Source organism: Plutella xylostella, chromosome 5 (assembly GCF_932276165.1).
Source record: "Plutella xylostella chromosome 5, ilPluXylo3.1, whole genome shotgun sequence".
NCBI lineage: Eukaryota > Metazoa > Arthropoda > Insecta > Lepidoptera > Plutellidae > Plutella > Plutella xylostella.
In genome coordinates, this window is record NC_063985.1 from 10,122,506 (window position 1) to 10,136,200 (window position 13,695).

The window sequence follows — 13,695 nt, forward strand, 5'->3', positions numbered from 1 at the left end:
AATATTGGCGCCCAACATGGGACAACCAACGTAAAATATGTAAGTATTTAAATTTAATCCGGTGTTCCTTTTACTGGGTCTCTATTCTCAACTCTACTTACCAACCACTTAGTATGTTCTATTTTTAACTTTATTCTGTGTATTCATAAAATTATTCCACTCACTTTCAGTGCACACTATTTCACTTTGTAATTTTACTAAATAAATTGTACACAATTAATAGGCGGATATAAATAATGGCCGTATAATAATTAATAACAAAGTGTGTAAAACACCAGATTAATGTACTAAGCAGATATCGTTTTTATGGCCCAGTCGTAACTCATAAAGTAATACTTATTAAGTCCAAAGCACGAACTGGAGAACGCCATAAGCAACTAATTTCATTATTCATAAAGCACATTGGAAGCGTTAAAATATTCATTATACTGGTCATTATTCATATTCGTACTATCCTCTTTGACAAGCCTGGGGGTAGTGCTGAGGCCATGTTACGGCCTTTTTATGAGAGCAGTTAGAAGGAAAAATATGCGATTATTTCATGTTCATAATTCTTTGAAGAGAGATTTATTGAGACTTTTTGACGCAGATTATACGCCGTCGATGTTGTGGCTTATTAACGGCCTAATAATTACAAGGGCTGATGAAATACAGCGCGGGGTTGGTAACGAAAAAAAACATGCTGTATACGGTATACAGCATGTTTTTTAAACAGTATAAGGTACCTGTATATTTTTTTCTTGAGTATTTTGTAATACGTACAGTGAGTAAAGTTTGGAATTTGGCATCCAAAATATTGCTTGTTTGTTTGAAATGAAAACGTTATTGTAAAGACCAAAGTTACAACAACAAATATAATTTAAATGGTTACCATTTTATTAAATGTACCACTGTTCGTTTATAAAGCTTTTAAATTTTAAACTTTTGTTTGTTTTAAGAGCTCCTTAGCACTTATACATAAATTATTTTGTTTGTAGTTTAGTTACTACAATTACTTATCTGTTCTATGTAAATACTTAAATAAGTATACCTACGTAAGTGTATACCAATATCTACCTAAATAAATAAATATACACTCACATGCAGTAACGCAAGCAAGAGACACAAAAATAAATGAATAAGTGCAGTACACGCGCTAACAAATATAAATAAGGGCTCTTACACAAACAAAACACCATCACGGGACAAGGGTGAGACTTCATTACTTTTCATTAAAACAGCACTAAGGGAATAAAAGTCGCTTATTTAGTGCGCCGTGACAAATGAAGACAACTGCCCATCTCCCTCTTTCATTGGATGTCTCTCACCTGCTTCACTATTTCCCGGAAGAAAAGGCTGAGTAAAAATAAGCGTCCACCGTTCAGCCACGGTCTCGTATAATTATAATACATTATATAATTGTATCCATCGATTTTTTGTAATGAGCAATTAATTGTAGTAGAATAATTTAAATTATATAAATTGCATGCCATCAATTGCTACACCTGAAAAAGGTTACTAAGTTGTAAGTGCCTAGTATTAAGAATATAACACTATGTACACACTTAGTATGCAATAAAACATTTGAATTTGAAATTTAGTATTTTTTACAAATTCACAGAAGTGCGTCCACTTCATCGGCATTCCCGGTGCCGTTTCCCCAAACATTTATGGCAATCAGTTTGGTGCGTTACCGATAGATGGACGCTTACCTAAGTATAAGATAAGATACACCAAAGTTAGGTGGAACAAAGGCACCATTTTTTTCTTAAAGAGAATCTATAATTTAAAAAAACTTCTGAGTAATTAAACGGAACTATGGGACAATGCGGAAAATTACCGAATAAACCAAGCATCTAACTAAACTAGCAACACTCCCATATCTCCCAGCTGATCCTATTTGAATATTTCTAACTCACAAAGGCCTATAAAATGCCTCGCTGTTAAATGAAGAGCTGAAAAAGTTTCACTATCATAGCTAAATCTAGCTAGTAGTGCGAATTTTATTCATACTTGCCGGCTCACTTTCAGTTAGCGAATAGTTTAATGAAATTGCTCCATGCAAAACAGCTGTAGGTCATATCGGCGCAAAATACGAAAAAAGTTATTTTTGGCTGAAAAAATAACATATTTTTAATAATCACATTCGCGAATTCACCCACTCTGCAAAAAATGTTATATAAATTGTTTTCGCCAAATTTAAAGGCATGCGAACGAAATTGCATTCAGGTTATAATTGTTTTTCTCTACGTTATTTTTTCTGTGTGATATTATTAGGCCAAAAATATAATTCAGTAAACTGTTTTTTTTCATACTTGGCATAAATAGTAAACAATCTTCTTGTGACTTTTATTACTTAATTGTATACTTTTTGAGTTGACTCACAGCTCTCCGTAGATACCTATTGAAAACCTTGGACCATACCAGAAATTCTAACCCAGCTAAACTTTTTCGAAAGTATTTTGCGGCGCGGGAGTTTGGCTAGCTGCACAAACTGGCCGGCTAGGGGTGTCAACGCGTTTAACTCACCACTAAATTCCAGTTAGGGCGGATTTACGGCACCGCAGCCGCGACATGTGCAACCCTGGCCGCAGTTTGAATCCACCAACAAAACGAAGAAAACTTTTTTCGCAATGCGGTCTTTAAACTCATATTTTTCAAAGTCTAACGCTGCCAATACTCAACCTGTATGGGCGGGCCACTCTCGTGGGGAACAAGGACATTATCTTTCAATGATCCTCAAGTATCTTTAACTAAACACAAGTCGTTACTTCTTTTAACTATTGTATATAAATAAGTTATGTAAGTACCAAAACGACATCGTAAGTCTCTAACATAATAATCTTAGCAAGGCGCTTGAATCTTCAAAGCAAACATTTTGCACCACAAATCAGAATTAGAATGTCATATGCAATTCAAACGGAGTCAAGCTTACTTCCACGTCACGCTGGTGAGTTATGACACCGGATACACGGCGCATCTCCGCCGTTATATGTATTTATTGATGCGTAACTCAGCTGCCGGACTTCTGCATATTGTATCATATCACTATGCGCTGTCACTCAAATTAATTACAAGATGCCTCAGCAAAAATTTGTTGCAACGCTTTCAGCATAGTGCAGCGTGCAAGCGGATTTAGATGCAGTAACAAAAGCAGCCAAGCTAGCTATTATACCGCTCGCTATTATCCGGGCGAGCCGACCGCGCAAAAAGCGAACCAAATTCTATTACGGCCCCATACGCAACAAAGACCGCTACAAATTGCTTTAGGCTACAGTCACAATATTTACTTTTACATAACGAAACGTGCGGACGGACGGAAAAAATAAAATTGAATCCGCAATATTTGAGTGTTGTCGCTCCTTTCGCGGATTAAATCACACGATACTTTTCAGCGTTTCGCCGGCGCGTTCATCAAAAGTTTGGAGTGCGACATAAACTACTTTTGTCGGGACAACAGGCGGGGTGTACAAACAGACAGGGGCAGACGGCTCTTCTGCGGCCATAAATTGTGGGGCTACAAATTAAATTAGGTAATACAAGCGTGACGAGCGGACACGCCGGCCGGCGACACGGAAGGGGAGGGGCGCCGCAGCCTCCCACTGAAGTGTTTTTGCTACTATTTCCACCGCTTAAACACCTACTCGTACACTTTATGGTCAGAGATTAACTTTTTTAATGACCGCCCGCCTTTTTATGCAGTTCGCCCGCCTGTTCGCAAGGTGCAGTAACAGAAGTTTTCTATTAAAATTTTCCGAGTATTAAAGTTTTTATAATCGCTCCATCGCCAGTTTTCACTTCGTTGTTTCTTTTAAATTTTGATGGAATTTTTAACGCGAACTTTTGTTGTAGCCGCTCTGATGGTGTGCTGAATAGTTTATGATTTATGAATAACTGTGTCCGAGTGTAAACAAAGGGGGGTGGGGGCGGCGACGGGCCGCAACAAGGTGTCAACTGCACCGAGCCACAGATTTGTGGTCGATGTTGCCGCCCCCGCGTCTTGCCGCCCCCGCCCGGCGTCTTGCGCTTGACCGCAGTTATTAATGATCTTACTGTTCCGAATGCCTAATTGACACTGTACAGGCAACTCTACTCTCTATAATTTAAATAACTACCCAGCATCCGCTCCTACGTAACCTTCATCAACCCTTCTTGAGCCGTAAGCCATCTACGAAATTCTATTTCGAGCGAATAAGCCCAATTACGGTTATTACACAATAACCCAGCTTCTCATTACTTGAAATAAAAATTCCATCATATAATCTTTTTGAGTGAACCTCGTTGGTCGACCACCGAAAAAACTGTTGCCCACAAAATAAAACGAGCGAAGAAGAATGCAAGCAATTTTTAATATGGAACGAGTGGAGCCGTGACCCGCGCCGACATAAATATATAGATAACGACGGCGATGAACGACGGCACAGCACACACTAGTAGGAGTTTTTTCATGAGGAGACCGAAGGCACTATGTTGTAGTGAGAGGCCTGTATCCAGCGCTGAAAGTGACTACGGTCTGATGAAGTATGGAAGAGAATGCTTTTAGCATCAAGTTCGCCTATGTACAAATTAATTTATGTGCAATAAAGAATTTAATAATAATAATAAGTATATCATATCAATTAAATAAATAAATAATGTACTGCATGGTTAACAATGTGACAAGTGCCCGCGCGCAGATGAAATTGATATTGGACGTTTTGTGACGCAAATACACACTACAAAATCTTCTTGAATTTATTTGACTTATTTTACATACAATTAGGGTGGGTTGCACCATTTAACTTTAACTATAACAAACGTCAAATCTCTTGAAGATTGATCTCTCTCGTCAAGGGATTTGACGTTTGTAATAGTTAAAGTTAAATGGTGCAACCCACACTTAGAGTAGGAAATGGTTTGTCTACTGTAGCAATGCTTGCTGTGCCTGCTTCGTTTAGCGACTTGCCCTTTCGGGACAAGAGAAAACTCAGAATGACCGGGGGGTCACTATAGTAATCGAACGAACGAGCGAGAGCTATCGTGAAATCGATACGGAATACTACGACTCTATCTCTTTACTTGATTTCTATAGTGACCCCTCGAATTAAGCGTCAATTCACACGTACCACAACCACACCGCGTCGCAGCGACATAATGTGGTCAAGCTGTGGTAACGTGTGAATAGTGTGACAGCGGCTTTTTGCAGTTGCGTTGTGGCAGCGACAAAATGTCGATGTGGTTGCGTTGTCGCTGTCGTTGCGATGTGGTAACCACGTGGTCGTATGCATTTAATAGGGAGAGGAGGTGGCCGCGGTGCCGCCGCCGCGTGGCGGCGTTGCCGACGCGATGTGGTCGTATTACACAAGTGGTCGACGGCAAAATGTGGCACGTGTGAATTGGATTATTCATTTTCAATACAAAATATACGCCCGACCACACGGCATGGTTGTGGTGTGGTTGTGGCTGTGGCGTGGTTGTGGTACGTCTGAATTGACCCTAATAGTTCTCAACCGATAGTTATTTGCTTTTACTCTTCACAGCAACACCAATGCCATGCAGGAACTTGACTTATACTCGTAGCTTATAGTAAAATAGTATTTGACCTTTGATGATGGTAATATTAGGTCCTTACATATGAAATTGGCGTTTTGTCGTACTGGCCACTTTGATCTCAAATATTACCTTTATGGTTAGGAATTCCAAATTCAAATTCATACAGCTATTTACTCATGCATTTGTGTTTCAAACCCCCTAATTCATTTGTTTTTTCTTCTTTTGTTTTTTTCTTTGTGTCACTCTGTTTACAAAATGGAAAACTTGAAATATCGCGTTATTTACGAGTATGAGTTCCACCGTGGCACCAGTGCTGCAGAAACGGCTCGAAGGATTAATGATGTGTATGGTGACGGTGTCGCAAAAGAAAACACAGTGCGTTTTTGGTTCCAACGTTTTCGTTCTGGAAATTTCGACCTGCAGAACAAGCCTCGTGGACGGCCGGAGACCAAAGTTGATAATGAAGAATTGAAGGCTATTGTGGAAGCGGATCCATCGCAAACCACGTCCGAGTTAGCTGCAGGCTCCGGTGTTAGTGATAAAACTATTCTAATCCACTTGAAGCAAATTGGGAAGGTGAAAAAGCTTGAAAGGTGGGTACCTCATGAATTGAGTGAAGCAAACCGACAAACGCGCGTCGACTGCTGCGTTACGTTACTCAACCGGCACAATAATGAAGGAATTTTAAATCGAATCATTACCTGTGATGAAAAGTGGATCCTCTACGATAATCGGAAGCGCTCATCGCAATGGCTGAACCCTGGCGAACCAGCCAAATCCTGCCCTAAGCGAAAATTGACTAAAAAAAAGTTGCTTGTAAGTGTTTGGTGGACTAGTGCCGGTGTCGTTCACTACAGCTTTCTTAAATCTGGCCAGACGATTACGGCAGATATCTATTGTCAGCAACTGCAAACCATGATGGAAAAGCTAGCTGCTAAACTACCGAGGCTGGTCAATCGCTCTAGGCCACTGCTGCTTCAGGACAACGCTAGACCACACACTACACAACAGACGGCTACCAAATTAGAGGAGCTTCAATTAGAATGTCTTAGACATCCACCGTACTCTCCGGACCTTGCTCCAACAGATTACTATTTTTTTCGCAATTTGGATAACTACTTGCAAGGCAAAAAATTCAACTCCGATGGGGCAGTCCAAACCGCCTTCAAAGATTTTATTGATTCCCGCCCGAATGGTTTTTTTAGTAAGGGGATCAATGAACTACCTATGAGATGGCAAAAGTGCATACATAGCAATGGTACATACTTTGATTAATTTAATATATTTCATTTAAAAAAAAACGACTTTATGTTCCTCCTATAGAAAACGCCAATTTCATATGTAAGGACCATATGAACTTTTTGAAAATCGGTGCCAGTGAAACCTGTACTTATGTATTTAAATTTGAAAAAGAACACGTATAATATTCGTATAGATACAGAAAGTAACAAAAAATTATAATATACCTACCATTATTATGTTTTTAAATTTTTCCTATCTAATCTAAACTAAGTGAAATTATTACTCGTATTACGGTTCTGATTCCTTCCTTTCTGCAAACCAAGCTATTGTATAGCTTTACAATAAAACATGAAACATCAGACTGAAAACCTATGGGAATAAATTATGCATGCAATACATGACTGAGTTGTTTTTCATAAAACAACACGTATCGAGTCACCGTACCCTGAATATGCTATCCGATTTGAGCTTCAATGCCACTAAGAATAACAACTATCGGGCAAGGTACTCCTAGACTTGCTCGAACAAACAGTGATAAGTTATGACAAGCCGATCATTTATTTGTTCAGCTCCAATTTCTCCATAGTCGGTTAGATCGTAACCAGGGAAAGGTTGATCAATTATACGTTATCTCCATATTAAATTCTGGACAAAAAAGCTGTGTCAAAAGCCAACTTGTTAACCACATTATATCCACATTAAATTATGGACAAAAAAGCTGTGTCAAAAGCCAAGTGATAATCCCTGGTTATGCTCTAACCCACTATGGCAAAATTGGCACTAAAGATGGCAGGGTAGACAGTTAAGTTCAATAATAAACACGTTTCAATTTATGTAAGTTTAATTTGACAGTCACGTTATAATTTATTTTTTGATCGCATGCAATGCGTGCGTTTTCACACGTACCTCCTTTTTCTGTTTTTAGTCATATCGTATATTTGTTTTGGAGTGAGTAAAATATCCTCACGATGTTTTTATTTGCCGTAAGAGCACCGCCTATTTTTATCATCATCATTATCATCATCACAACCCATCACCTCCCCACTGCTGGTCTCCTTCCATTGAAGGAAGGATTTTAGGCCTAGTCCTGTTATTATATGTAAGTGCCTTTAAAATTATAATTCAATAAATACATAATTTAATAATAAATAATTTAACTCAGTAAATATGGTTTCAAAAATTACTAGACTATTCATAGATTCCTGCATTTTTACAATGTAGTATACACTCACGAGCAATGAAAAACTTGAGTCCCATTATTTGTTTTATGTGGTAGAGAATATTATTATGCTAAAGACTTTATAACACGGTAAAAAAGTAAATAAATAATAAAATATTGTATGTCTTTCATGGATCGAACAATTAAATTTTTCATGCATTCGGGTAAGTGTGTGGTGAGACCCATATAAATTCTTCTAGTAAAACCACAATATCCCATTGTGATTTATGCTTGAAATGTTCGTGTTTTAAAGAAAATCGAATGGCTGAAAAGCTTTTGTACTGTGCTCATTGTAGACTCCATTATAGTTGAGAATAACTACGCAATCGCTCTTTTTAAAGCGAAGTGCATTTTATTATACCTACCTAGTGTAATGCTTTTTCCTTTAATAAAAGAGAATTTAGAGCGAATCCATGAAGTAAAAAACAACACAATAACTGTAAAGTGACGACCGAATGGTGTAGTCGTTGTTAGTGACCCTGACTGCTATGCCGAAGGACCCTGGTTCGATTCCCGGCCGGGGCAGATATATCTTATCTTATCTTGGAAAACGGTTGCACTCAGCTACGTAGGTATGTATATCCCCATTAATTAACACCCTGTAAATACCCGCCCAGAAAGCACCTACACAAGTTCTTTTACCAGTGACAGAAAAAAAAACATATTTTCCAAACAAGCGGCACCACGCACCTCGTACGTGTATGTGCATATACAGGGTTTATTGTGTATAGCGCAGGGCATTGTTCGGGAGGTCTCCCGAAACAACATATTTCAATTCGATACCATCCGCGTGGTCGGATACCCCGGGTATAAATTGCCGGTATCGGGCGACCGAACTAACAACTGCATTAAATGTTGTTGCATTGAATAGCAATCTTTCTAAATGTGACGAGAGAACGGAGGATGTGAATTAGTTTTCATTGCTATGATTTTTATTGAGATTTCTGCCAAAATAGAAAGAATGATAATAATGGGAATGAACAATTGAATATGGTAGGTACACGTTAAACACGAAATTTTCAGGAAAAAAAATAATGTGTAGGAAAAAATATTGTTGTTATTGTACCCCAGAGGTGCAGAGGGTCTCCACTAAGGTCCGCCACTTCATATACATACATTTACACATCGTTTTTATACTCTCACTTTCATTCATAGGTTATCTTATATATATTGCTACAACAACTCTACTCGTATATACTAGTTGTTCAATTACAGTTATTAAGTTTAGTTCTAAGGGTTTCAGTTTCTGAAAACATACATATTTCACACCGTGCTCTACACCAAATTTACTTTACTTGCTGAAGCAAGACTGCATGCTGCTGAAGCTGAAAGTTTCATGAAACTACTAATGAGCTTAACTTTCAAAAGTTACTCCAAGAATTTCAATATTCGTGTCAACATTGACATAATATTACATTCTCACGTAATGTTGTCGCGATTCAAGGTGACTGACACGGTGTCACATGTGTGTCATACCACTCATGACAACAAATTGTTGGTACAGTCATCTCACAGTCATGCTCATAAACAACTATTAAACCTTACACCAAGATCAATTTTCACAATGCGCCAAAAAATATAATAAACGGTTTTTTATTTAAATTTTGAAAGCGTTCACATTTTATGGAAACGACAGTAATTAATATAAAATAAATGATCCATCCTGAATTAAATGTAATTGTCTTATATCTATTGTTTTCATTGTGAATTTATCATCATCGGCTCATAGCTGTCCTGTGTCCACTGCAGAAATCCTCTTGTAATCCGGGAGCCTGTTTATGGTTTGCATCTTGGATCGCTTTAAAATAGTCCTTAGTCTTCATTCATGCACTACCGTAATATACCTACTTATTGGATTTCTCTACTCACCCAACTAAATCACTAAAACAATTTCGTTCAGATAACCCTCAACCTCTCCATCTCTATCCACCGCCACCAAAACTCCACAACCATCATCACTCATGTAGGACGCGACTGAAAATCAGCGCCACGTCAGGTGGTCGAATGCCAGTAGCGGTACAAGCTGAGGCGCGGGCCTTTTCGGTGCTGGATAACACACACAAATTATATTTTATTTTAATTATACTTAAATTCGATTGTTTGTTTTACTTTTTTTTATTTTTGTTGTTATTTGTGTGTAATATTTTTTGTTGTATGGTGCTGGACACCGAATAAATATTTTGTATCTTTATCTTTATCTTACTTATCTCTCTCTGCCCCCAGGCGAGATAATAATCTCCAACGAACAAGTACCAGATGACTGAAACCAACTCTTTAACCCTCAACCTCTCTATCTCTTTCCACCGCGATCAAACCTCATCCCCTCTCCCTGCCCCCAGGCGATCAACCTCTCCATCTCTTTCCACATTGACCAAAACTCATCCCCTCTCTCTCTGCCCCCAGGCGAGATGATAATCTCCAACGACAAGTACCAGATGGGCGAGATCAACTCGTCGGCCTACAGCGTGCAGATGCGCCTGCTGGTCCGGAGCATCCAGAGCAACGACCTCGGCGGGTACAAGTGCATCTCGAAGAACTCTATTGGAGATGCTGAGGGGAATATACGGCTTTACGGTAGGTGGAAGTGGCTGATGGCAAGTGAAAAAGTTTCTTGAGAGATATAGGATTTTTTTTTGGGGGTATCAAAATAATTGGACTTTTGACTGTCTCCGAGGGTATGTTTCTTGAAAAAACCCTACTTGGACGGAATTAATCAGTGATGGAAAATGCATCCGCATTTACCCCTTTGCCTTACAATTTTTTTTATTTCAGTTTAGTTTTTCGGGACTTTTAGGTCGATCAACAATTCAACATTCCATCGTGCATATCTACGCAAACTAAATGAAAACACACCAATTTTTACCTAATACTTAAACCAACCTAACTTCCGCCCAACAGAAGTGGAGCTCCCGAACCGGAAGCCGAAGATCGAGGACGAGCGCAGTTCCATCCTCAACGAGATCAACGACGTGCGCTCCAGCCTGCAGGGGCCTCTACGCGAGGGCGGCCCGAGGACGGCCGAGGACGCAGGCTTCCTCGGGGGAGCCGCCCCCCACCCCGCCCCCCGCTTCACCCCACCCTCCATGTTTTTAATAATAGCCTTACTCCACGCGGCGTGCTAAACTTTCCCCATAAAGCCATGTGCAAACTTAAAGCCTTCTTTGACTCACAAACAAACGCATGTAAGCTGCCGAAGTTTGAGGCTGAAATTGTTTTGCGATCGGTACCTTTTAGGAAGTTTTTTTTAGTGCCGACGCGACGTTGGCTGCTGGATCGGCGAGTGATGTGTAAACTTACGTGATTGGTTGAAATGGTTTTGGACAAATGATACGCAATGATTATGACGTGTACACTGTGTAGTCTTATTTCATCCGACTGCGTAAAAAATAGTTGTTTCTATAAGTATACCTACTTAAATATGGTTCTAAGTTTGTGCTTGGCATATTTTAATAAATTTGTACAGCAAATGTATTAATTAAGGAGGTACATAGGTGTTACGTCCGTGCAATTACTGTATGTGTTGATATGACAAGTGTTTCAGAAATACGTACATTGTTTTTACTGTAGTTTGTAAAGGATTAAAATAAGTGACTATAACGATGAATGTATTTATGTATGAGTAACCATCGCCATAATATTAAACCGTTTAATTCTGAAAAGAAACATAACTTGTATAAATCATAAAACAATTAAAACACTGTCGCCATTTCAATTAAATTACAGTTAGGACATTATAAAGGTTTTGATTTTGTCTTTCGTTAATTCATCATTCAATACACTGTATTGGAATGTATCTATCTACCATTAAATTACACCCTGTATAATTATGACAGTTAGATTTTTACTGATATACGGCGCGGCTTTTAACTTTAACCCTTAAACGGCCATGGCTAATCAAATTATTAAATTGTGTATATGTTGTGTTAAGTAAATAAATAACTTTTCTATCTATCTATTTAAATTGGTTTCGACCCTTAACTGTAGGGGTTAAAGTTAAAAAAACAAGGTGGGATCCATATTTATATATTTATTTATTTGATACTTTATTGCACAAATATGAAATATAAGTGTACAAAAGGTGAACTTAATGCTAAAAGCATTTTCTACCAGCCAACCTACTTATGTAGCCTACATGTATAGGTACTATGGCCGATTAAGGATTAAATTCACAGTGTATAAGCTTGCGTATCCGTAACTGTTCATGAATCCTAAAGTATATAAGTACTGCTAGTTTCTCCGACAGTCAAATACAATAAAAAAGGAATATTGTATCATAAATAATAATATATAATGTAATGTTTTTATTTCATAACTCCTGGCTTCTCATTGACTAAACGGAGGGAAAGTGTTTGTAAATTGATATATTATTGCAAAATTCATATAGGAATATTTTGTAATTGTTAACGTTAATATTGTTGAATTTTATGACATTATTTATAATAAATTAAGATGTAAATTGTCATTAATTAAGCTGTAGTTATGTTTATGGAAATATTTAAATGTCTTTCAACTTAGACTGAAATCGACCTTTGATTTTACTTCATCCGCGTAATCTTTGATAAAACATTGTATCTGTAATAAACTGGTAATCTTTACATACGGCCTGTAAGTGTATAAACGCCTAAACAAATAAACGATATTGTATGAACACCCGAGTCCTTCTCTCTCCCCAATCTTGATATAGATAAACAAATGACGACCTTTATCCGGAACAAAATAGCCAACAAAGGATGAATCTTTAATACGAGTAGTCGAGAACACACGAATATAAATTCAATCATTAAAGGAGCCCACCTTATCAGTCGCCTTCTGTGCGGAGCTGACAATTTGATGCGAGGTCTTAACGGCACGGTATGAGACCCTCTTAAGGCGCCTTGCGAGGGGTGAGCTTATAAAGGAGGTAAGTGCGATGTAGATAGGGTGAAACCACGTGCATTAGTGAAATTGCCGGCGCCTTTATTATTTTCATTGTGACAACCCTAGCGAGCCGCCGCTGCCGCTGCACTGGATATTCGAGCGCAGATTATCTTGTCACAAGCTTCTGTAGCGTCTTTCAATGAAAATCCTCAACTCAACACTTTTGCTATTTACACCTTATGCGAAATAGCATAAGGGATAGGATGCTGCCAGAAACAGATATATATATGAGACTACATAGTCCTATTGTAACGAAAGACTGGAAACGAATCCTGGCTAGACAAAATATTTTCCGTCGGCTTTTGGATGTAATAATGCTTAAATGGTATCAGTCTCTAATGTCCTTGATTCACCAACGTCTTTTATCAGGCATCGGACGGGCATCTGTATGCTTTAGGCCATGTTTCACTAATACTCTGTTAGATCATTAACACGCATATTACATTATAACAAGGGATTAGTTATTGACTTTTGACACATCTGTCAAGAATTCTATATGGAAATTTTATTTTAGATGACACTTACAATGTAACAGGGATGTTAATGATCTAACAGACTATGGTGAAACTAGGCCTTAATCTCAAACACCGTATGTAAATGTCGTAAAAACTACGTCTTGTAATTCCTCTGCCAGATATCCCGGTCTCCTCGGGCCGTGTGTCAAAGGCTGCGGGTCCGACTATACATAGAGCGTCATTTGAACAGAAAGTGCCGCACTGATCCAATATAGGCGCACGTACATTTGGAGAATCCCCACGAGGTTCACAGTTTGCGTGTCAGAGTTTGCATGAGAATCGGGCTCTGTC

The 13,695-nt window shown here is 38.5% G+C and overlaps 1 protein-coding gene across 2 annotated transcripts in view; it reads left to right on the forward strand.

Annotated features, from left to right (window-relative positions):
* Positions 1 to 12,655, forward strand: part of LOC105387145 (lachesin) — a 59,312-nt gene extending 46,657 nt beyond the window's left edge. The window contains exons 7-8 of one of the 2 annotated variants that reach the window (XM_038112641.2): positions 10,376 to 10,546; positions 10,871 to 12,655. In XM_038112641.2, coding sequence (XP_037968569.2) covers positions 10,376 to 10,546; positions 10,871 to 11,094 — 395 coding nt within the window. In that variant the 3' untranslated portion in view covers positions 11,095 to 12,655. The remainder of the gene's footprint in view (positions 1 to 10,375; positions 10,547 to 10,870) is intronic. The other variant, XM_048633237.1, reaches the window with a different exon arrangement.
* The last annotated feature ends 1,040 nt before the right edge of the window (positions 12,656 to 13,695 follow it).